Genomic DNA, 24,967 nt, shown 5'->3' with positions numbered 1-24,967 from the left:
TCTTCCCGGACTGGGGCACGAACCCGTGTCCCCTGCATCCGCAGGCGGATTCTCAACCACTGCCCCACCAGGGAAGCCCAGAGTTTTATAGTTTTGCATTTTACATTTAGATCTATGATTCATTTAAAGTTTATTTTTGTGAAAGGTATAAGGTCTGTGTCTAGATTTTTTTTTCTTGACATATGATGTGATGTCCAGTTGTTCCAGTACCATTTGGTGAATTGTCTTTCCTCCTTTGTCAAACATCAGTTGGCTATATTTGTGTGAGTCTATTCCTGGGCTCTCTATTCTGGTCCATTGATCTATTTGTCTGTTCTTTCACTGTTATCACACTGCCTTGTTACTGTAGCTTTATAGTAAGTCTTGAAGTTGGGTAGTGTCAGTCCTTCAACCTTGTTCTTCTCTTATGTTGGCTATTCTGGATCTTTTGCTATTCCATATAAACTTTAGAATAAATTTATCAAAATTCACAAAATGACTCATTGAGATTTTGATTGGTACTGTGTTGAATCTATTGATGAAATTGGGAAGAGCTGACATCTCAGTAATATTGAGGCTTCTTATCCATGAACATAAAATAGCTCTCCATTTATTCAGATATTTGACTTCTTTCATCAGAGTTTTGTAGTTTTTCTCATATAGACCTTACATAGTTTGTTAGATTTATACCTAAGTATTTCATTTTTTGGTACTAATGTAAATTATGTTTTGTTTTTAATTTCAATTCCAATTTTCTCATTGCTGGTATATAGGACTTTGGCACGTTAAATTTTTTTTTTTAAGCAGCAATAACTATTTATCATCGCATACAGTTTCTGTGGCTCAGAAATCTGAGAATGGTTAGTGATGTGGTTCTGACTCCTGATCTCTCAAGAGGGAGTGGGTGAGATGGTGGCTGGGGCTGCAGTCTCATCTGAAGGCTTGGCTAGGGCTGAAGGATCTGCTCCAGTCACATGGCTGTTGGCAAGATGATGCTGGCCAATGGCAGGAGGCCTCAGTTCCTCCGCACATCGACGTCCCCCTATGGCTGCTTGAGCATTCTCACAACATGGTGGCCAGCTTCCCTCAGAGCAAATGAGCTGGTTGCTTGGGGGTTCCTCCCATCTTCCTGGTCATCAAGGTCCCCCACCAGTGTCCGGAAGGCGCCCTAGTTGTGGGGAGATGCAAACTCCATGTCTTCCCACACAGCCATCTTGAATCGCCCCCCCCACCTGCCCCGGCACATTAGCTTTGCATTCTGCAGCCTTGCTATAATCACTTTTTAGTTCTAGGAGGGTTTTTTGTGGATTCGTTGAGATTTTCTACATAGATAATAACATAATCTGTAAACAAAGACAGTTTTATTTCTTCCTTTCCAATCAGTATACCTTTAATTTCTTTTTCTTGTTTTATTGCATTAGCTGGGACTTCCAGTAAAATGTTGAATAGGTAAGAGGGAACATCCACATCTTGTTCCCAATCTAAGGGGGAAAGCATATAGTTTCTCACCATTAACTGTGATATTAGCTGTAGGTTTTTTGTAAAAATTCTTTATCAGGTTGAGGAAGTTCCCATCTACTTTTAGTTTGCAGAGAGGTTTTATTATGAATGGGTGTTGTATTTTTTCAAATGCTTTTTCTGAATCTATTGATATGATAATATTATATTTTGGCATTATCATGTTGGTATGAAGGATTATATTAATTGATTTTCTAATATTGAATCAGTCTTGCATACCTGGAATAAATCCCACTTGGTTGTGGTATGTCATTCTTCATATATATATTTTTGTTTTGTTTTGTTTCTTTTGCCATGCCATGCAGCTTGTGGGATCTCAGTTCCCTGACCATGGATTGAACCCTGGCCATGGCCGTGAAAGCCTGGAATCCTAACTACTAGGCCACCAGGGAACTCCCAATTTGCTAATGTTTTATTGAGGATGTTCACATCTATGTTCATGAGGGATATTGATCTGTAATTTTCCTTCTGTGTAATGTTTTTGTCTAGTTTTGGTATTAGGGTAATGCGAGTTTCATAAAATGAGTTGGGAAGTATTCCCTAATAGAAATTGTATGGAAGAGATTGTAAAATTATATTTCTTCTTTAAACATTTGGTGGAATTCACTAGTGAAACCATCTGGGCCTGGTTTTGGGTTTTTTGGTTGGTTTTTGGCTTGGGATTTTTGTTTGTTTGTTTGTTTGCTTAAGATTAATTGTTGATTCAATTTCTTAAATAGATATAGGCCTATTCAAATTACCTATTTTTTTCTTGTATGAGTTTTGGTAAATTGTGTCTTTCTAGGAATTTGTCTATTTCATCCAAGCTGTCAGATTTATAAGCATCAAGTTTTTCATAATATTCCTTTACTACCCTTTTAAAGTCCATGTGATAATAGTGATGACTACTCTTTCATTTCTGATATTAGAAATTTGTGTTTTCTCACTTTTTTCCTTGGTTTGCCAGCAAGAGGTTTATCAATATTACTGCTCTTTAAAAAAAAAAAAAGCTTTTGGTTTCATATTTTCTCCATTACTTTCCTGTTTTAAATTTCATTGATGTCCTGTTCTAATTTTCATTATTTCTTTTCTTCTGCTTACTTTGGATTTAATTTGCTCTTCTATTCTAGTTTCACAGGTGTAAGCTTAGATTATAGATTTTTAAGTGTCTTCTAATGTATGTATTCAGTACTACAATTTCTCTCTAAGCACTCCTTTTGCTGCATCCACAAATTTTGATAAGTTTGGTTTTTTTTGTTTTGTTTTGTTTTTGTGGTACGCGGGCCTCTCACTGTTGTGGCCTCTCCCATTGCGGAGCACAGACTCCGGACGCGCAGGCCCAGAGGCCATGGCTCACGGGCCCAGCCGCTCCGTGGCATGTGGGATCTTCCCGGACCGGGGCATGAACCCGTGTCCCCCACATTGGCAGGCGGACTCGCAACCACTGCACCACCAGGGAAGCCCTCTACTGATTCTTTACTTGACTATGATCAGTCTACTAATGAGCCCATCAAAGGCATTCTTCATTTCTGTTACAGTGTTTTTGGTTTCTATCATTTCCTTTCAATTCTTCTCTAGAGTTTCAATCTCTCTGCTTACACTACCCATCTGTTTTTGTATGTTGTCCACGTTTTCCATTAGATCTGTTAGCATATTAATCATAGTTATTTTAAATTCTTGGTCTGATAATTCCAGAACTTCTGCCATATCCAAGTCTGGTTCTGATGTTTGCTCTGTCTCTTCAAACAGAGACAGAGTGTTTTTTATCTCTTAGTATGCTTTGTAATTGTTTGCTGAGAGCCAACATGATGTACTGGGTTAATGGAACTGAGGTAAATAAGCCTTTAGTATGATGTTTTATGCTTGTCTGGCTAAGTGTTAGGCCATGTTCATTGTTCACTGTAGCTGTAGGTGTCAGAGGACTCAATTTCCTTTAGTGTCCTTGTTCTTGTCTCTCCTGTTGTTTTGAGTTTCCCTAGGAACTCCTTTTTTTTTTTTTTTCTTTGAGTCTGAGCCTTGCAGTTCTTTCTGTTGTCATCCCCTGTCATTATACTGGAGTTCTGTTTATGTGGTGGTGAAGTATGGGGCAGGGGAAGTGCTATAATCCTATGACTAGATTTCAGTCTTTTTTGTTTGTTTGTTTTTATTTTTGTTTTTGTTTTTGCGGTACGTGGGCCTCTCACTGTTGTGGCCTGTCCCATTGCGGAGCACAGGCTCCAGACGCGCAGGCTCAGCGGCCATGGCTCAGGGGCCCAGCTGCTCCGCGGCATGTGGGATCTTCCCGGACCGGGGCACGAACCTGTGTCCCCTGCATCGGCAGGCAGACTCTCAACCACTGCGCCACCAGGGAAGCCCAGATTTCAGTCTTTAGTGAGCCTGTGCCTCTAGGCTGTGACCTTCACAAGAGCTTCTCAGCCTTCTCTCCCCAGCCTTTGGTGACCCAAGAAGTCTAGAGGTGGCTGGAGTGGGGGTATTTCCATTCCTCCAGGTCAATAAAGCTGGTAAACTCTGGTCAGTTAAGCTCACTCTGGTAAAATAGTTTCCCTGGAGCATAGATGTAAAGGAAAAACTCTGTTTGTTTTTTTTTTCTTTCCCACATAGGGAAAAACCCAATTCTTCCCTACTGTGAGTTTCTTCCCTATGTGTCTCCTTTACTACTCAGACAGAACACTTCACTTCTGATATTTCCTGTCACCAAATGTATGGAAGTTTTCCCTTACAACTGTGTGACACTAGTTGGGTGTCCCACAGTATAAGTCAATTCTGACACTACCTACTCAGACCTCACAGGCTTATTTCCCCAAGACTGCAACCTACCCCCACTTCAGATATCAATCACAAGCCCAGGTCCTTCTGAGCAACCAGCTATAGATCCAAGGTTCCAAAGACCCACTCCTTGGGTTGAATTAATTTGCTAGAGTGGCTCACAGAACTCAGAGAAGTATTTATTTACATTTCCAGTTTATTAAATGATATAATAAAGGATACAGAGTAACAGCAGATGAAGAGATACATGAGGCAAGGTCTGGGAGTTGGAGTGTGTCACCCTCCCAGTAATGTGGCTGTGTTTACCCACCAGGAAGCTCTCCCAACCCACTGTTATTGGGATTTTAGAGAGACTTCCTCACATAGGCATCATCAATTCTTAACTTCATTTCTAGCCCCACTCCCCCATCTTGAGGATGGGGGTGGGGCAAGGCTGACAATTCCAAGCTTCTAATCATTGGTTGGTCTTTCTGGTGACCAGCCCCCATCCAGCCATTCAGGAGCTCATCAGAATCACCTCATTAGAAGAATAGATGTTCCTAGTGCTCTTAGGATTTTACAAAGATTTTAGGACCTCTGTACCTGGAACTGGGGACAGAGACCAATATATATTTCTATTATCTCACAGCAGGCCTTTGTTAAAGAGAACAGGACACTCTGGATTAATTTTCATATTTTAAAATGAGTACTTTCCCCTCCCCCTGCTGGAAGCACCATGGATATTCCTCCAGTTTTCACAATGAGAACCTGCTAGTGCTCCCAGGAGGTAAAATTCACGAAAGTGTGCCCCCTCCTCCAAAAACTGGGCCCCATAGTTTTTAACTCTCAAGCTAGTACACAATAAGCCTCCAGCATTTCATCAACTACAGTTTGTATTCCTACCAGTAATAGCCATGCTTTTTATCTTCTATATTCTGATCCTTCGGCACCTTGAGGCTTTGTCGACCCTGGAGGGACAGCCCTCCCAGTTTTAGCTAATTCTTAGAGATAGCAAACAACTCATCTGAAAGCTTTCCTTTAGTATGCAAACCAACCAACCCAGAGTTTATAACCTCAACCTTTAACAAGCTCATACTCTGGGCCTCTATCCACCCGCCCTATTCACCACAGGGCCTGGTACCAGAACAACTAGGGAATGCCCCTATGTGCCAGGGCCCACTGAAATTATTCAAATGAGCCAATCCTAACCCTGCTTACTCTGCCTCACCCCTTCCTTTCCTTAGAAACCATAATAAAGGCTCTTGCCCACATTTTTCCTCTCTGCCTTGCTACTGACTGAAACTTGTGCTTCCTCATGTGGCCCTATGTGACACGGTGTTGCTTGGGATCTGTAAGTACAAAAACCTCTTCCTCCATGACAGTCATTTCCATGTCTGAGTATCTTACCATACCTAATTAAAGTAAGTCCTGAATACTCTCCCTTTAAGCACTACAAGCACTGGCTCCCATGGAGGGCTTCTGCTCAAGGTAAGCTATGACTCTGCCTCTCCAGTTTGCGGACAGTAGCTTGCCCTACAAACTCAATTCTCTGATGGATCTAAGAAGAATTGCTTTTCTGTTTGTTCAGCTTTTTTCTTGTTGGTAGGATGGAGCTCTTAACACATTGGAGTGAAACCCAGAAGTCCAATCATTTCATTTTTTACCTATTTTCTCTATCTTCTTAGCCAAGGCAGAACAATTCTTTTTCCAGTATCCTTTATGACTAGTTTCTTGAAGTATCTTTATCAAGAAACTCCCTCCATTGGGGTTTGAATACTGAATGGGACCTTTCTAAAAGCACAAAACTGACCATGTCACCTCTGCTTAAAACTTTTCTGGGGTTTCCCTGGTGGCGCAGTGGTTGAGAATCCTCCTGCCATTGCAGGGGACACAAGTTCGTGCCCTGGTCCGGGAAGATCCCACATGCCGCAGAGCGGCTGGGCCCGTGAGCCATGGCCACTGAGTCTGTGCGTCCGGAGCCTGTGCTCCGCAACGGGAGAGGCCACAACAGTGAGAGGCCCGGGGAGAGGCCACAACACTGAGAGGCCCGCGTACCACAAACAAATAAACAAACAAAAAAACTTTTCAGGCGTCCTTCCTACCCACTCACTACCTAACCCTGCCCTATACCCACTCGCTGCACACACACACACCCACACACACTCTATTTTCACTCTAGGTCTTAGCTTAGAAGTTTCTTCCTCCAGAATATCTTCCTCAGGTCTGGGTGAAGCCCACCACTGTGCTTCTTGGATTCTACCAGTATCCTAGTTTGAGATCCAAGAAGAGAACTCTGGATAGTTTATCTTTGAACCACAGAGCAAATTCTGTTTGCTAAATCCAGCATGCTCCCCTTACATCACACTTGTATAGATATTATCTCAGTTGGATTTACCTACCACACTTTGAGATAGATGCCTATAGATAAATCAGGTCCCTGGAAGCAGAGCCTGAGATGGGGATTCTTGTGCATGTGATTTATTGAGGGCAGCTCTCAGGAGACAAGGAGTAAGGGAGGCAGGACAGATCAAGGGAAGGAGCTGAGCAAAGCTGTGTGTTCAATTGGGGTCTAGCCTCTGCCTGATCCCACAGAGAGCTCTGGAGAGTGAATGAACCACAGACTGGCTCTGCCTGGAGGTCAGAGGACTGGACTTTTTGTACCTCATATCAGTTAGCAATTGGCTGTCAACTGACTTGAGGAGAGGGGAGGGATGTAAACTCCCAGACATTTCCCAAGATGGTTTCCATCAACCATGGGCTCCCTTGGGAAGGGAGAAGCTGTGAACTGTAAGAGCCAACACATATAGCAGCTAAGGGACAATGCCACGGCCAGATAATGGAGATCTGGGTAGACCACCAACAGCATACCCACGAGAAAACTGACTCAGAGAGAACAAGAAACCTGCCCGGCGTTACCGAGGTAATAACCAGAAGAACAAGGTTTCAGGCCCAAATATTCAGACTCTGAATCCCCAGCTTACTCTGCCCAAATCCACCAGCGACCAGTTTGGGTTGATGTTTCACGGGGTGGCTTGCTTCTCAGAATGTAAAGCTCAAGGGTCAGGGAGCAGCGAGGAAAACCCTCTGTGGCTGCTACATTGCATGCACAACCTTGAGAGGCTGGAAAAGGAGTGGACAGAAGCAAGAAATTGAGAACCTGGGACGCCTTGTCCTGAATTCCATTGCTGATGGGACTGCTGCTGGGGCTGCTGGGTGACAAAACTTCACTCTGCCCTGCCCTGCCCAAAGTTGGGGCTCTCACAGCTCTGTTGGGAAAATCTGCCTAGTCATGGCAGAAAAGCCTGGATGGGGAGCCACTGTGAAAAGTGAGAACCTGTGCTCTGCAGCCAGATCAGGTTCCAGGTGATGCCCACTTAGAGCACAAAAATGGCAAGGGAGGCCGGAGGCAGGAGGAAAGGAGGAGGGCCTTCGTTGAGTACCTCCCATGAGTCAGACCCTTTATTCCTGTTTTAAATGAACCTAACTATGTAGGGAAATAGTGGCTACTAGAGCTATTTTACAGGTGAGAAAACTGAGGTGCAGAAAAGTTAAGTAATTTATCTGTGGTCACAGAGATAAGTAAATGATAGAACTGATATTTTCGGGCAGACTGGCCTAGCTCCAAACCTGTGCTCTTTATACAAGTAAAAAGATCTTATTTCCAGATAAGAATATCAGAGTAATGACGTCCGTTCTCAGAAGTTGGTCACGGTGTCATGTTCATTAACAAGCTGATGGAGTAGTAACATCCCCATGTTAGAGATGACCTGAGACTCAGAGAGGTTAAGTGACTGGCTCAAAGACACCCTGCTAGTAAATGGTGGAGAGGTTGCTTATTAATACCAGAACCTCATTACAATTTTTCCTGCATTTACTGTGTAACTGCCCAGCTGGGATAGTTGTGCTTACACTCGGTGTTGGGCAAGCTGTTGGAGAAAGTTCACACTTTAGAGTAGATTCTGCTCAGCCAGGCCATTTGCCAGTGCTATAAAGTCATGGTTTAAAATAAGAGCAACGGGTGGGAGGGAGGGTGACGCAAGAGGGAAGAGATATGGGAACATATGAATATGTATAACTGATTCACTTTGTGGTAAAGGAGAAACTAACACACTATTGTAAAACAGTTCTACTCAAATAAAGATGTTAACAAATGAAAATTAAAAATAAATAAATTAATTAAAATAAAATAAAATAAATAAATAAAATAAGAGCAACAACGTGGGAGCAGCGCTGAGACACAGGATCGGAATCGACTCCGCTGCTCTCACCCCCAACCCCGCCCCGTCCCTTCCCTCGTGCCAGGTGGGACACATGAGGGGACAGCCCTTGGAGAATGGAGCCAGCAGGCCCTCCACGTCTCAGTCTTCCAGCCTTACCAAACAGAGGCTCATGCTTGGCCCTGGCCCTGGCCCTGGACGTCAGGAGAGGACTGAGCTCTGACCCAAGGGACTGCACCCCCAAGCAGAGGAAGGCATGTGTCTGGGTCTCTAGCTGAGGTTTAGGTGAGAGTGTGGGAGTGCCAGCCGGTCAGAGGAGGGAGACACTTGCTCTCAGCCGAGACCAGAGGCTCTGTCTGAAAGAGGTGGCCTTTGGAACCAATAAGCTCCAGGAAGCATCTTGAACATCTGATTTCTCACAGCTGGGGGCCCTTTCTGGGGTCGAGGCCCATGAGGCCAGAACTGTTCATTCCCTGTCCCTGCAGGTGACAGGTCCGGGAGGAGACCCTCGAGGAAGCGGACTCACAAAGCCGAGAACGCGCCGGGCAGGCGCCGAGCCCCGCCTGGCCAGAAGGAGCGGGCCGGGGGCAGCCCGGGGTCGGGGTCTCCCCGGAGGAAGCAGGCAGAGCGCAGGGGACGCAGAGAGCAGCTCGGGGAACGGGAGCGAGGCTCGGCAGAGAAGACCTGCGGAGGAAGGAGGAAGAGGGACGGGAGAGCTTCCCTCAGGGAGCACCGAGCACCTCCAAAGAAGGAAAAGGAGGTGCCGAGGAAGGAGGAGATGTGGAAGCAGCTGAAGAAACACAGGTGTGTTGTGACCAGGCTTCAGGCGCATTTCAATCCGCGCTCTCTCTCTCCTTCCAGCCCTGCTTCCTCCCTTGATAAGGGCCACGTGTCGTCTCCCCCACTCATTCTCTCCCATAAACGGGCGGCGCCTGCTCTCTTTCCCTTGTCCCTGCCTTTGCCCCTGCCAAGCTCTTCGAGGTTGGGCGCGGAACCGGAACCGGGATGGGGATCACAGCCATCCCAGGTTGAGTAGCCACTGCACGCTCTCTACTCAAACCCCTCCTGAAGTGCAGGTGCAAGTGGAGCTCTGAGTGGGGAGGTGACATGGCAGCAGGGTGAGACAAGATCCCAATTCTCCTCAATTTCAGCTGGTGACTCACCACAGCTCTTGATGAGGAGCTGAGAGAAATTAACAAAATTGGATTTAGGAGTCATTCCAGGGCTTAAGCACACCATTTCCTAAGCTGACCTGTGTCCTCTTCTGTGAAATGTGGCTTTGATCTAGAAGAATTTCAAAAGTTCTACCAGCTCTGAAATTCTAGGATTTGGGGGTTTGATTTACTTGCTGTGTTTCCTTTGTTCCATTAGCATCTGCATACGGGGGTTAGTGGATAGAGCCAGTTTATGGAATCAGCAAGTTGGGATTTTAGTTTCATTTTTTGCTACCAATTTTGATGGGACATCTCCCTCTCTTTGCCTCCCTCTTCCACTTTACTTTGCATCACTTCTCAGGATGTTTTAAGAATCCCCATTGATAATGGGCTGGGAGGCTTCGGAAACAGAGATACCAGGACTATGGCAAAGAGCTGATGCTCCTTCCAATGGTTTCTAATAAACCTTCCTTGCCCACACCCTCACTCAGGTGTTCCACTGTACATCTCCAACTTTACAGAGAAGAAATTAAGGTCCACAAAAGGGGCCACAGATTTCTTCTGTCACCCCTGCCAGCCATCCCTGGCTCAGTTAGGGCTTTTGTCTACTGTCTGGTTGTCCCTAGACCTGAGCTAACAGGGTAACGGGTGCATGGTGTCCTTAGCAAGTTAGAGAGAACTTGAATGCATCATTGACGGGCCCCGGAGTGTCCGGAACTTTAGAAGGAGGCAGTCCCATCCTGTCTGGATGGCAGATGCAAAGTAAGGGATGCAGACAAGGACTCATTTGTGCCATTTTCAGCTGAATGCCATGGCAGGGCATAGAGAGATGAAAAATATCTAGTCCTGTTCCTCAGAAACTGACAGTCTAGCAGGGGAGGTAGGACATGGGCATCAGCTCTCACAACACAAAGCAGAAGGCAATATGTATGCAAGAAAGGACTTTATGAAGAGCATGTTGCTGGGAGGCTGGGGCTTCTCCAGGAAGAAGGTAAATATTTCCTTAAGACTTTGAAGCCCAGGTGGAATCTGAACAAGCAATGACCAAATGTCCCACCCCGCTACCACCACTCAAACTGAGAGAACAGCTTATGCAAAGACTCAAAGGCAGATATCCTGGGGTGGGGGTGGGGTGAGATAAGGCAAAAAGTCCCTGTGCTCTAGGCTTTCCAGCATTTAAGAGCTAGGGTCCCCCCCTTCTCCACCTCACTCCTGTGACCTCTCCTTGCTCCTTAGGAGTTGATCAGAAGCTAAACTCACAGAGGCAAACTGGTCTTTAAAACCCGTGGTAACCCAAGCCCACATCCTGATATTTCCATTTATCAAACGTGCTATAAAAAGGCTGTCCAGGCAGAACCCTTCTCCAGCCCCTCCCTCACCCCCAGTCAGCTGCTGCCATCTCAGCTGAGAGTCACTGTTTTTATGAGTGAAGGAGGCTGTGAATAGCACAGACAAGAACTTGGATTTTATGGCAGGTGAGCACACAGTCTTGTCTGTGAGATGGTGAGGGTCATCACACCCTCCAGCTGGAAGGTCTCTGCAGCTGTGCTGTTCCATACAATAGCCACTAGCCACATGCTAGGCATTTGAAATGTGGCTGGTGTGATTGAGGAACTGAATTTTTAATTCAATTTAATTTTAATCTGATGTTAATACCACTGAGTTAAAAAATTTACTTAACTTGGACAGACAGATGTAGTTTTGAAGTTGATTTATCTTTGAAGCCAAAGCATTTCTTCTGGAAAAAAAAAAAAACAAACAAACTAGTTTTGTCAGTGCAGATGTGAACATCAAAGGAAAATGATATTCTGTTACTTTATTCATTTACAAGGAAACTTTTAAGTATGTCTAAAACAATTTGGATATGTAAATCTACTCTTTCAACTAAATTTTATGAAATCCAAGTACAGATTAAATATGTTCAATGAAAATTTTGTGCCTGAATTGACATCCACAGTGAGTACAAGATGAACACTGGGTTTTGAAGACAGTACAAAAAGAATGTAAAATGTCTCATTAATAATTTTTACACCAATTACATTACTGTAATTATAAATTATAAATTTTTCATATACTGGGTTAAATGAAATGTATTATTAAAATTAATATGCCCATGTCCGTTTATCATATTAATAGAGCTACTAGAAAACTTAAAATTACGATACATGGCTCACATTATATTTCCACTGGGCAGCCCTGCATGAGCGAGGGTGTGCAGCGTGGGGAGGACTCAGAGGCGTGGAGCTTGAGGAGGCAGCCTGCGAGGAGCCCTGGGCTCCAGGAAAAGGAGTGGCCTCCTCTGCCAGATGGGGGGAGTCGCGGAGGGCTCTGAGCGGGGCAGGCCTGTGTGGGTGGGAGCTGGGGGCGTCTTGGGTGGGCCCCTCACATCCCACAGTGCCCCCGAGGACCCCGGCCTCCTCCTCACTCCCCTCTGCTCCAGGTCATCCTCCTTGGCCTCCAGCACCTCCGGTGGGGAGTCTCTGTCTGAGGAGGAACTGGCCCGGATTCTGGAGCAGGTGGAAGAGAAGAAGAAGCTCATCGCCACCATGCGGACCAAGCCCTGGCCCATGGCGAGGAAGCTGGCAGGGCTCAGGTGAGCAATGGTGGTCGGCCAGGGCCCACCCCGTCCAGAAGGCTCAGCTCCGCTGATGGGCGTGGGAGTCCCTTCCTCCTCCCCACTCCAAGGGGGCTCAACAAGAAGGGGGGTTCACCCTCCCACCCTGCTTTGGTCACCTCATCCCCAGCACGCAACTGGCCATCGGGCCCTGCTGTTGGCCAGCACCGAGCGGGGCCTGGCGGAAGACAAGGAGGATCGTGGCCCTACGGCTACGCATCCCCCTCCACTGCCAGGTCACCTCTCTGTCCCGTGCCCCATCTGGTGGCTTCCGCGCCTCCCTCACAACCAAAAAGACATGCCTTCCTTGGGGGCGGGGGGCACTTTCCATGACCCCCATCTCAACAAGTTCAGACCTCTTTTGTGTTCCCTAAGTACTAGACTCTCTCCCTGTGTCACACACTCACCCTTGCAGTGTGGAGAGCAGGCGGAGGGGCTGTCTTAGCTACACTTGTGTCCCAAATGCCTAACGCAGAGCCAAGCTTGCAGTGAGGTTCCATGAATATTGCCTGGCCTGGTGCCCAGGCCCCTGACTCCTATTTGCAACTCAGCTATTTCCCTTGTTTCCATATGACGGGCCAGCCCACCATGCATTTTATGGCTCTTGACTCTCTGCTGCAGTTTTGAGAGAAGGGCAGGACATTTTTCCTAAAAAAAAAATCCCATTCAGTGTTACCATCTTCCCCCAAGTCCCACCTCGGTCTTTCTGCCACAAGACTGGAATGACTCCCTTCCTCCTTCTCTCTGTATAAGAAGCCATTTTCCCTGGTTCCTCTCACACCTGATTTTCCTCATTGCTCAAGTCAAATGCCTCGCCCTTTATCACATAGAACAGTTTGGCAGACATATATTGACGTTCAGCCTCACTGTGTCTCTGCACAGATGCACAGCCAGCATCTTTGCTGTGCAAACCTTAACCGGGAAGGAGCCTGGTAAACAGAGCTTACTCCACTGTCTTGCAAATTATTACATTGTCTACAACTCAGCTGCAGGAAGAAACGCCTCCCTGCGGTGCCTCCAGGCCAGTGCTGACCAACAGAACTTTCTAGGATGATGGAAATGTTCTAAATCTGCTCTAAAAGAGTAGCCTCCAGTCACATGAAACTAGTGAGCGCTTGGAAAGTAGTCAGTGCCATTGAGAAACTGAAATTCTGTTTTATTTTCATTTATTTAAATGTAAGTCATCACAGGTGAATGGTGGCGACAGTTTGGGCAGTAGGTACAGCTTCAGGCAGCAGGCTGTCTGCCTTCCCAGCTCCCTTTTCCTGAGTCTCTTCTCCCTGCTCCCCCAGAGCCGAGTTCTTCCTCCTTCCATCTGTCAGTCTAACAGAACCTCACCCCGACTCAGGTGTCACCGGAACACATCTTTTATTAACAGTGGAAAAACAGCAACGTTGATGCTTATGGAAATGAGATCTCCAGCTGGCTGGAAGTCTCAGGGACCATGAAAATCCCCGAAGGCCATTCAGCTGCCCTGAGGAGAAGTCTGCATCTCCTCCAGGCCTGGGGGCAGAGTTCCTGCTCTTGGTGGGGGTGGGAAGTGGCTAAGGCCCTAGAAGCTGAAAAGACTCTTGTCTCTCCCACTGGAGCAGGTCTCCCCTCCTTTTCCCTCTTGCAAGACTCCTTATCCCAGACTCAGGCTCTCCAGCCTCTGGGTCTCAGCTCCACTGGTACCTCTGCCCTCCCACCTGGCTAGTTCCTACCCTCTGAGACTCAGGCCAGGTGTCCCCTCTGCAGGGAAATCCCCATTGCCCCTCCCTGCATTCAGGCTGAGTTAGTTACTGCCTCTCTGATCCCTAAGGCCCTCACTTGACTGGATGCTCTTGTTTGCAGAGCTGTTTCTTATTCATCTTTTAATATTCTTTCTTTTTTTATATATTGCCAACATTTGCTGAGTGCTCCTTATGTGCCAGGCACTGTTCTGAGTGCTGGGTGTGTGACAATTCATTTAATCCTCATAATCACCCTTTGATGTAAGTACCATTATTATTGCCCCCATTTTACTGATGAGCAAACTGAGACACAGAGCAATCTAGTAATTTGTCCAAGGCTAAACAGTGAGTTTAGTGGTCTGGCCAGAATTTGAACTCAGGAATTCTGGCTCCAGAAATTGCACTCTTAAATTGTAACTGCTTCTCTAGGATTACTAGACATTCTAGAATACACCCCTTTGCCTCCTGTATGATTTCCTCTTCTGGCAGTAAAGTCTTCAATTGCAGATCTGCAGATAGCATCCCCAGACTACATCTTTTTTTAGAAGCAATGGTGTGGGGACCCCAGTCTCTGGCCCACTCAGGCAGCTGGCATAGTTGTTGTAGACAATCAAAGAAGGATGGCAAGGCATAAAGAGCAACAGCAGTGAATTGGGACAAGCCTGCTTTCACACCTCTACCACACCTGTGTGGTTTGACTGGCTATTCAATCCCCCTCAGGCTGGTTTCCTTCCCTTAACCTCTCTGAGCTTCACAGCTGTCTTTTGTAAAGTAGGAATAATAATATCTACCTGCAGAGTTGTTCTGCCAAATAAAAAATATTTAAGTACCCAGCATATAATATGCAATTAATAGATAGTAGTTATTGCTATTAAAGCTTGAACATCTTGTTCCAGACACTGTGCTGAACCCTGAGAGATGAGGATGGGGAACAAAGATGAATCAGAGAAGACATTATTAATGCACATCATTAATAATGACACGAGGCAGGCTGTGATGTTGGCAAAAGAGTTTCTAGTGCCCATGAGTCAGGGATGTTTGCTTTAATCATAGAATTAATTAGGTATGTCACTCAGCTTTGTCAGAGACCTAATGTGTTAGAAAATTACCCAAAGTGAGATCTGAAGAATTCCACTTCTAGGAAGATGGAGTAGATATACTTCTCCACAGTCTTCCCACTAAGTACAACTGAAACCCTGGATATTATGTGTAAAGCAAACATAAGAGACTCAGAAAGGTGGAGAGAAGAAAGGCAGACTGGCTAAGGACCTTGGGGTCAAATGAATGACACAGCATTGAGTTCCAATTTTCCTTTTGCCTGTATATCCAGACTGGATATTGGAGAAGCTGGCTGCCCCCAAACACTGACCAACACACACAAAAGCACCTCAAGAAAAGTCTGCTGTCTCTAGCCAAAGGACCAGAAAAGGGACAGCCTGGCAAGACAGAAGACTTGTAAGCAATAACAACCCTACTCCAGCCAAACACCATAAACAAATGAGCCGCTGTAGCCCCAGCCCTGGCAGCAAAAGCCAAGTGGAGAAGCCTACATTTCCTCCCTTGCCAGGCTGTAACATGGTGCCCCTAACACCCCCATCAAATGTCAGAGAAGGCCAAGTGAGGAGCAGGGACTCTCATCCCCACTGGGCAGTAATGAGCCCTCCCTCTCCCTGTGGGGTCAGTGGAGACTACCTGGGGAGTCTGAACTTTCACCACCACCTGGAAGTAACAAGGTATCTCTTCAAGCCAGGAGGATATGAGTGGGAGGCTTGTGGGAGCCTGAACTCCCATCCCTGCTCAGCAGTAAAAAGGAGCTCCAGCCCAGCCCCAGGTATCAAAGGAGGCCAAGTGAATAATCTGGACTTCCACCTAGAAGTAATCAGGCAGCATCCCCCTTCACTTACTGGAGCAGTGTCAGAGGAGCCCTGCTAAAACACAAGATTTAAAGAAGATCCAGAGCCTCATAACATACTATCTCAAATTCCAGGCTTCAGTTGAAAACTCACTCATCATACCAATAATGAGGAAGATCTCAAACTTGAATGATAAAAGATAATCAACAGATGCTAACATCAAGAGGACATATATGTTAGAATTATCTGACAAAGATTTTAAGGAAACCATCATAAAAATGTTTCAGTGAACAACTATGAACACATGAAAAAAATGAAGAAATAGAAAGTCTCAGAAAATGAATAGAGGATATAAAGAAGAACAAGTGGAAATTTTAGAAGTAGAAAATATAGTAACTAAAATTTTTAAAAACTCAATGAATGCGCTCAATAGCAGAATGGAGAGAACTGAGTAGAGAATCAGTGAAAGTGAAGGTAGAACAAGACAAATCAATCTGAACAATAGAGAGAAAATAGTCTGGGGAAAAAAGTGAACAGAGCCTCAGGGACATGTAGGATTATTATAAATGATCTAACATTAGTGTCTCCTCCAAATCCCTAGACGATGAAAGAAGAAAATGGAGTCTCAAAAGAAGAGAAAGAGGGTGGGACTGAAAAAGTCTTCAAAGATATGACTGAAAATTTCTCAAATTTGGCAAAACTTATAGATTCAAGAAGCTAAACAAAACCCCAACAGGATAAATCCAGAGTAATCCATGCCAATACACATCATGGTCAAACTTCTGAATACTTATAAGTGTCAGAGAGAAGCAATGCATTACTATAAAGGAAAAACAATTAGAATGACAGCAAATTTCTCATCAGAAACCATGGAGGACAGAGAAGGTGACATAAAGATTCTTCAAGTGCTAAATGAAAAGAATTGTCAGTCCAGAATTCTATATCCATCAGAAACATCCTTCAAGAATAAAGGAGAAATTAAGACATTCTGAGATGAAAGAAAACTAAAAGAGTATGTCACCAGCAGACCTACCGTAAAGTATAACTAAAGGAAGTTCTCTAAACATAAAGGAAATGGTAAAAGAAGGAATCTTGGAACATCGGGAAGGAAGAACATGCTGAGAGTGAAAATCTTACAAAATACCATGAATTTTCCTTCTCCTCTTGATTTTTAAAATTATGTTTGACAGTTGAAGCAAAAATTAAAACACCACCTAATGTGGTTCTCAATAATGCAGATGAAATAGTTAAGACAATTATAAATGGGGAGGATAAAGGGACATAAAGAGAAATAAGATTCTACACTTCATTCTAAATAGTAAAATGCACCAGTGGATTTTGATAATACATAGAGATAGCTAGCTAGCTAGACAGATAGATAGATAGATAGATAACAGATAGATGGATGGCAGATAGAGATAGACATATAGTAATACCTAGAGCAACTATTGAAAAGGCTATACAAATCGATATACTCAAAAACACTGTAGGTAAAACAAAATGGAATCCTAAAAAATATTCAGGAAGACAGGGAAAAAGGAAAGCGGAAATGAAAAACAGAACAAACAGAAAACAAGAAATAAAATGACATGTTTAAACTGTAACATATAAATAATTACATTAATGTTAGTGGTCTAAATACATCAATTAAAAGACAGAGATTGGCAGACTGGATTTAAAAGATGACCCAGGGCTTCCCTGGTGGCGCAGTGTTAAGAATCCTGTTGCTGGGCTTCCCTGGTGGTGCAGTGGTTGAGAGTCCGCCTGCCGATGAAGGGAACATGGGTTCGTGCCCTGGTCTGGGAAGATCCCACATGCCGCAGAGTAACTAAGCACATGTGCCACAACTACTGAGCCTGTGCTCTGGAGCCTGCGAGCCATAGCTACTGAGCCCGCGTGCCACAACTACCGAAGCCCGTGTACCTAGAGCCCATGCCCCACAACAAGAGAAGCCACTGCAATGAGAAGCCTATGCACCGCAACGAAGAGTAGCCCCCACTTGCCACAACTAGAGAAAGCCCGCGCACAGCAACGAAGACCCAACGCAGCCAAAAATAATAATAAAATAAATTTATTTAAATAAATTAATTAATTTAAAAAAATAAACGATGACCCAACTACATGCAGTCTATAAGAAACTCACTCTAAATATATCATATGTTGAGAGTAAAGTGTGGAAGAAAATATACCATGCAAAGGTTAACCAAAAGATAGCAGGAGAAGCTAAGTAAATATCAGACAAAGTCAATTTCAGAGTAAAGAAAATTACCAAGGACATAGAGGGACACTACATAATGATAAAGAGTCAATCCACTAAGCAAACAGGACAATCCTAAATGTATATGCACCAAAGAGATCAGTGGTTTGGATTCTACAGAGTATTAATTTTCCAGTGCTACATAATAAATTACCCCAAAACTTAGTAGTTTAAAACAATAATAAACATTTATTATCCTCTGTTGATCAGAAATTCGGGAGCAGCTTAGCTGGTCAGTTCTGACTTGGAGTCTCTCATAAGGTTGAGTCAAGGTGCTGGTCAGGGCTTCAGGCTTCAGATGACTGGGGCTGGTGAATCCACTTCCAAGGTTGCTCACACAAATGGATGACAAGTTGGTTCTGTTTGTTAGTTAGGGCCTCAGTTTCTCTCCACAGGCTGCTTCACTGTCCTCATAACATGGCAGCTGGCTTCCCCCAGAAGAGGGGGATTTCAAGGGGGAAGTCACAATGCCTTTTGTGTCCTAGTCTCAGAAGTCATAAACTGTCACTTCTACCACTTTCTATTCATTGGAAGCACATCGCTAAGTCTGCCCTGCATTCAAGTGGAGGAGAATTCAATTCTTTTTATAGCCCAGATCACCTTCAACCTCTGACCACCTCCAACCTCTAGCCACCTCCCTTTGGCCACCTGTATTCCCTACCTTTGTCTGGTTGTCTTCTGGATTTCAGGCTGGCTGATACATTCTCCCAACGTTCTGCATGGGACGGCAAAGCTCTGTACGGATGCCGTCAAATGCAGGCTGCCCTGTGTCTATTTACACCTCTGCATCTCAAAATTAAGTGTGATTTTGAATCTGATCTCCTTCACCAGGGGGTGGTTTTTGGAGCTAGTCTCTCTGAGAGATGCTTTGGATCAACTTCAGAGTATTCTCATTGTGGACGGCTGCATCGCTGAGCCCCTTGTCCAGACCCCTGGGGAACAGAAGTCTCCTCACAGCAGCCCCCTGGGCTGGGAAAGAATCCTATCAGCTGCCCACTCCAGGAGCTGCTGTTTCCCCAGAAGGAGAAGAGTGACTGCCTGATAAATGAAATTGCTGTGCTTACATGGCATGCATCCACACGTTTAAGTCTCATAACATTGTCCCCATTTCTAGATGAGAACTGCCACCCTGAGAGGCACAGAATCCTGCCTGGCTCTCTCTGACACTAAAACCACACAATACACCACTTCTCTCCCAGCAGTAATTGCTGGCCACCATGACTGTGTCTTCCAAACTGTTATTTGGGCCCCTTTATTGACAAGGAGGATCTTTCTAGGGCAATGTGTGGGGCTGCCAAAGTATTGTCTTCTGCTGTGGATGGCTGCCCAGGAAAGCCTTGCCTCAATGGCTTCCTCCTCTCCTGAGTGTTGGAGGGACCTGAGAGGTTGCTAATCACCTGCCAAGAGTGACCTTGAGATCCAGGCCCCTAGAAGTTTCCACAAAGCAAAGGATCTCTCTTCTTTTGCCTTTTAACTTCATTTACCACACACCATCTGGTTTGAGGAAGAGGAGAGATGAGCTTGCAGGAAGTTCCCCATTTGAAAGGAGGGGACAGGAGGGGACAGAAGCACCCTACAGAAGTAAGATTTGCAGAACTGTTAGGGGGAAAAAAAAGAAGTAAGATTTGCAAGGAATTAATTCCCTGGCGGTCCAGTGGTTAGGCCTTCACACTTTCATTGCCGAGGGTGCAGGTTCAATCCCTGGTTGGGGAACTAAGATACTGCAAGCCATGTGGCACAGCCAAAAAAAAAAAAAGTAAGATGCACAAAACTGTCGGAGGGGAGGGGAAAAAGTAAGATTTGCAACAGTTGGGAAGTGCAGTGCAAGAGCCAGTATTTCCATAAGCCAACTACTATCTCTAGTAAGAAGAACACTGATCACGTATGACATGTTTAAAGGGGTTTGCTGTAAAAATGTTAGTTGTGATTATTTATATACTTTCAGTGGATCCAAAAAAGCTTGCTGTGTCCATCAAAACTGTTAGACCAGTTGTTCTCTTTGCAGTGAATGTTCCTCAGAATTTGCACCCAGCGCTGGGCAGGGCCCTCTGTTCTCCTGAGGGCTCTCTGGGCATCTGGACACAGTCTGGACATTGAGAAGAGAAGCATTTGGTGCCAGGCTCAATGGCTTAGGCATAAGAGCTGGCCTTTACTTTTGAGAATTTTTATCAGAAGTCTTCAAATCTTAAAAGTTGTCACATTTAAATTCACAAACTTCAAATGCTTAGGAGTCTCTACCCACTCATAATATATAGGAAGAGGACAAAAGTATGAATTACATGAAAACATTTTTTGGTGTCTTGGAGTCGTTGGTAGTCACAGATAACTCACTGCCAGAATGAGTGCTGCCTAGGGAGAAAATAGAGGCTGACCCCACAAAGGAGTCAATCCCATACAATCCAGCTTTTGACCCTGGACTCAGAAGCTAGACAGTTGGCCTCATTAACATTAGGACATCATTGAGACATCCTAATAAAACCAACCTTGGGGTTAACCCCAGGTTAGAATGTAACTTTGACAGGTGTCAACTACCTACGTTTGCACTTTGGAGGTGGTGTAGGTTGTGTTGCCAGCAGGGGGCGCTGTAACAACAGCAGCCAGACACACAGGACCCAATGTCTTCTTCCACCCACCGTGAGATGGACTTCATTTTTCATCTACTTGTGTGGGTTTATCCAGTGGTTCCTGATAAGCTGTTTCTGCGGGGGGATGGATGGGGGAACCCTGATTTGGAGCACTTGCTGAATCCCACAGTCTAAATACTCCTACCATGGCCGATTTCAAGATACCAACAGTTTAATAATTTGTTGGCCAAGTTCCAGAATATAACAATTGGTTCTCAGAAGCCAGCCCTCACCAGCTCCAGCACACCACCCAGAATATTTAACAGACAAACCCATCCATGTGTTTCTCGTGCCGTCTTCCTTGGATGTTCACTCACTCATCCAGCGTTCATGCACTCCACAAATACCTACTGAATGCTGTACTGGTTTTTTTTTATTGCTACTGTAACAAATTACTACAAGATTAATAGTTTAAGACAATACTCATTTATTAGCTCACAATTCTGTTGGTCAGAAGTCCAGCATGGCATGGCTGGATTCTCTGCTCAGGGTTTCACCAGGTTAAAATCAAGATATCAGCAGGGCTGTGGTTCCCTCCCACCTGGGACTTAAGGTCCTCTTCCAGGTTCCCTGACTTTTGATAGAAATTCATTTTCTTCTCTTGCTTTCCAGTGTGGCATCCTCCAGAGGGGCCCCAGCAACAGAGGGTGGAGAATTCTCTTGCTTCTAATTCCTCAGATTTCCCCTTTTGCTGCATCTCTCTCTGACTCTTCTGCCTTCCTCTTCTTTTTCTAAGGGCTCACATGATTACATTGGGCCCTTCCAGACATCCAAGGTAATCTCCCTGGTTTCAAGTCAGTAACCTTAATTACATCTGCAGAATCCTTTGTGCCATTCACCAAGGGGCAAAGGTCATGGGAGCCAAAATTCTGCCTACTGGTGCCTACCATGTTCCAATCACTATTCTTGGCATTTGGGAAACTTCAGTGGAAAAAACAGACAAAATGCCCTGCCTTCATGGAACTTACATTCTAACTAGGGATATAAAACACTTAAGGCTTTCAGCCACATATACACCCTCATAGTTCAGATTTCTTTTGCTTGGGTGTTAATTGAATTTCTGCCTTTTTCCCCCCACTAACCAGGGAGGCCCAAGAATTTGTGGAGAAGTATGAAGGAGCCTTGGGAAAGGGGAAAGGCAAGCGACTCTACGCCTATAGGATGCTGATGGCTAAGGTGTGTGGTGCAGAGGCGCAAACCTGTGGGAGGACTTGCTCAACTCCTGAATCTGGGTGACCATCACAGTGCCTGCCCAGCTTCTCCATTTGTGACCACCTCCCCCAGAATCCTGCGCGTGAGGTCCAGTCAACCATTCCAATTTATCCAGGAATGGAAACCAACCATATCCTGTCCATTTCTCTCTACTTATCTTTGAGGGCTTCAGTATACTTGAGACTTGTTTCCTCTCCAGTGAAGAACTAAACTCACAGAATTAATGATGTTGAATCTACTGGGATCTTATTTTCCAAACTCCCAAATCAAGACTTTGATTTGGTGGAGACCCAGAGGGCCATGGTGTAATCAGGGTCATACAGAAGGTCTACAGGGCATTGGGGGCAGCTCTGGTTTATTGAGTTATGCCATAACCTGAGCTTCTGATTCAGGCTAGGGTAATGATCTCTAATTGGATATTTAATGTGGAACTTATGGAGGAAGTATCCTTCCTTTACCTACTGATCTGAAAAACTATCATTTTCATTCACTTAATTCTTGTATAGGGCCTTTCTTGGAGCTTTTATTTGAATTCATCATTTCAGCTATTGATTAATTCTAATGGCTCATAGGGCTTCCTCCTTTTACCTTTCTTTCTCAGAAATGTTTTGGCCAGTCTTTCCTATGCTTCCATATGCATTTTGTTTTGTTTTGTTTGCATTCTTTTTTTCCACATGCATTTTTTTTCTTTCTTTTTTTTTTTTTTTTTGCGGTACGCGGGCCTCCCACCGTTGTGGCCCCTCCCGTTGCAGAGCACAGACTCCGGACGCGCAGGCTCAGCGGCCATGGCTCACGGGCCCAGCCGCTCCGCGGCATGTGGGATCTTCCCGGACCGGGGCACGAACCCGCGTCCCCTGCATCAGCAGGCGGACTCTCAACCACTGCGCCACCAGGGAAGCCCTCCACATGCATTTTTATAATCACTTTGCCAAGTTCCAGTTATAGCCCATTGAGATTTTGATTGGAAACTTTTAAAAATCCTTGATTTAATTTGGGAAGACTTATTTGTACAATATTTAGTCTTTACATCTAAGAATACCATACATTTCTCGAGCCTTATTTTTACATCCTTCAGCAAAGTTTGTCATTTTCTTCATATAGATCTTTTCCATGTCATATGTTATTTCTACAAAATTTATGTTTTGATTGCTTTTGTGAATGGAATCATTTTTCCATTTATTTAATAACTAGAGATTCCTGGTATGTAGGAAAGCTACATATTTGAATATTAATTTTTTAATCTGGTTACCCTATTGTACTCCCTTATTAGTTCTAATCATTTTCATCTGATTGTGTATGTAAAGGTGTTTTTCTTGGGTTCTTCTAAATCATTCCTGTCCTAAAGTGCAGGTTAGCAATCCTAGAAGAGTTTCAATTGATGATGGTGATAATAGGTCTCTTTGCTTTTCCATTACTTTAATGAAAATGTCTCTACTGTTTCACACTAAGTTGATGGGAGTTGTTGCCTTGAACTAGATTTTCTTTCTCACAATAAGAAATTATCCTTTTATTTCTAGTTTAATGACTTCCATTTTATTGGAAATAGATGTTAGATTTTATTAAATACCTTTCCCTTCCGTTCATAAACTTACTTTTATCAGGCACATCTGATTTTTCAAGTATTTTATTTATAATTTTTAAATAAATTTTCATAAGATTGATTTGAATTTATGTGTGTACATACATGCACGCATACTATCTTGGCATATTTTAATATTAGGGCTGCACTTGCTTTATAATATTAAATGAATAGCATCACCTCCTTTTTATGCTGTAAATCAGTTTGTAGAGCATGATTTTCATTTTTTTAGAAATTTGAAAGATGACACCCTTAAAACTGCACAGATCAGGAAGCATTTTATGGAATATCTTGATAATTTTTTAATGTTTTTCCAATTGGTGTAGTCAAGTTTTAACTTTTTCTTGGGGCCATTTTGATATTTTATATTCTTCCCCAAACTTGATCATTTCATTAAGATTTTCATATGTTTTAACAGAAAGCTGCATATAGGTAGTCCCATAATTTCTGTAATTACATTTTACATATGTTGAGTTTTAATCTTTTATTCCTAATTTTGTTTTTTTCTTCCTTTTCAGTTATAGTTGCCTGACAACTATCTATGGGTCGTTTATTAATTTTATCTAAAAACCATTTACCACTTAACAACTGCACACTCAGAACATTTTTCCCAATTAAGGAATGTGTTCTTCAAATATACCTGATAAATGGTCTATTCAATCGAGTTTCTATTCAAACAGTTCTAGCTTCTTTTTAGCAGAAGGATGACTGCCAACTCTCCATTCTTTGTATTTACTTTCCTTCATGGTTTTTAATTCTTTGCTTTCTCTCTCTTTGCATTCTCAAAAATTTCTCAGTTTTATTCTCAATATCATTGGATCAATTTTCTTCTGTCTCAAAGTGTAATGTTTATTTTCATTCTATTACTGAACTTTTAGCAACCTTGTAATCAATCCTTCCATACTTCACTTGTAACCTTTTTTTTTTCTCCCCAGGCCACGTCATGCAGCTTGCAGAATCTTAGTTCCCTGACCAAATGCAGAGTCCTAACCACTGGACCGCCAGGGATTTCCCCTCCTGTATTCTTTTTTTAACTCTCTAAGTGCTAACCTGTACTCTAGAAGCCATATTTTTTGTATCCTACTAAGAATATTGAGCCATCTCTCAAAATTTAATTATGTATCCTGGAGGAAATGCTTTCCAAAAATTTCAAAGAATGACATCACTTTTTCCTTGTTTTGCCGTACTACTTCTGAGGCTTCACTGGTTGTCTTAGTTATTCAGATCCAGATTTCATCCGTGGACAGGATGTGCCTGTGTCTTGTTCGACCACTGTTTGAAATCTTTTTTCCTATATACAGCTGACTAGCAAGATGACGTGCACAGCTAGTAACCCAGTCTGAGGACGGCAGCTACCATCTCACACAGCTCTGAGGAAGGGAGTTGGGGTCTTCTCCCGCCCATACCCAAGCTCAGTTTTCTGATTCTCTAAACCAATGAAGGAAAGAGCTTCAATGCAGAGCTTCTCCCAGGCCTGTCTCTGCCTCTGACCCCCGCCCCCAGGCATCACCTTTTCGGGCCAAG

The 24,967-nt window shown here is 44.1% G+C and overlaps 1 protein-coding gene across 1 annotated transcript in view; it reads left to right on the top strand.

Moving 5' to 3' along the window:
* Positions 1–24,967, top strand: part of TMC2 (transmembrane channel like 2) — an 83,190-nt gene that overhangs the window by 9,428 nt on the left and 48,795 nt on the right. Inside the window, exons 2-4 of the mRNA XM_067013694.1 lie at positions 8,924–9,242; positions 12,033–12,185; positions 21,738–21,828. Of these exons, the coding sequence (XP_066869795.1) occupies positions 8,924–9,242; positions 12,033–12,185; positions 21,738–21,828 (563 nt within the window). The remainder of the gene's footprint in view (positions 1–8,923; positions 9,243–12,032; positions 12,186–21,737; positions 21,829–24,967) is intronic.

Source organism: Kogia breviceps, chromosome 14 (genome assembly GCF_026419965.1).
Source record: "Kogia breviceps isolate mKogBre1 chromosome 14, mKogBre1 haplotype 1, whole genome shotgun sequence".
Taxonomy (NCBI): domain Eukaryota; kingdom Metazoa; phylum Chordata; class Mammalia; order Artiodactyla; family Physeteridae; genus Kogia; species Kogia breviceps.
The sequence above is the reverse complement of the archived record's forward strand: the minus strand, read 5'-3'. Positions and strand labels throughout refer to the sequence as shown.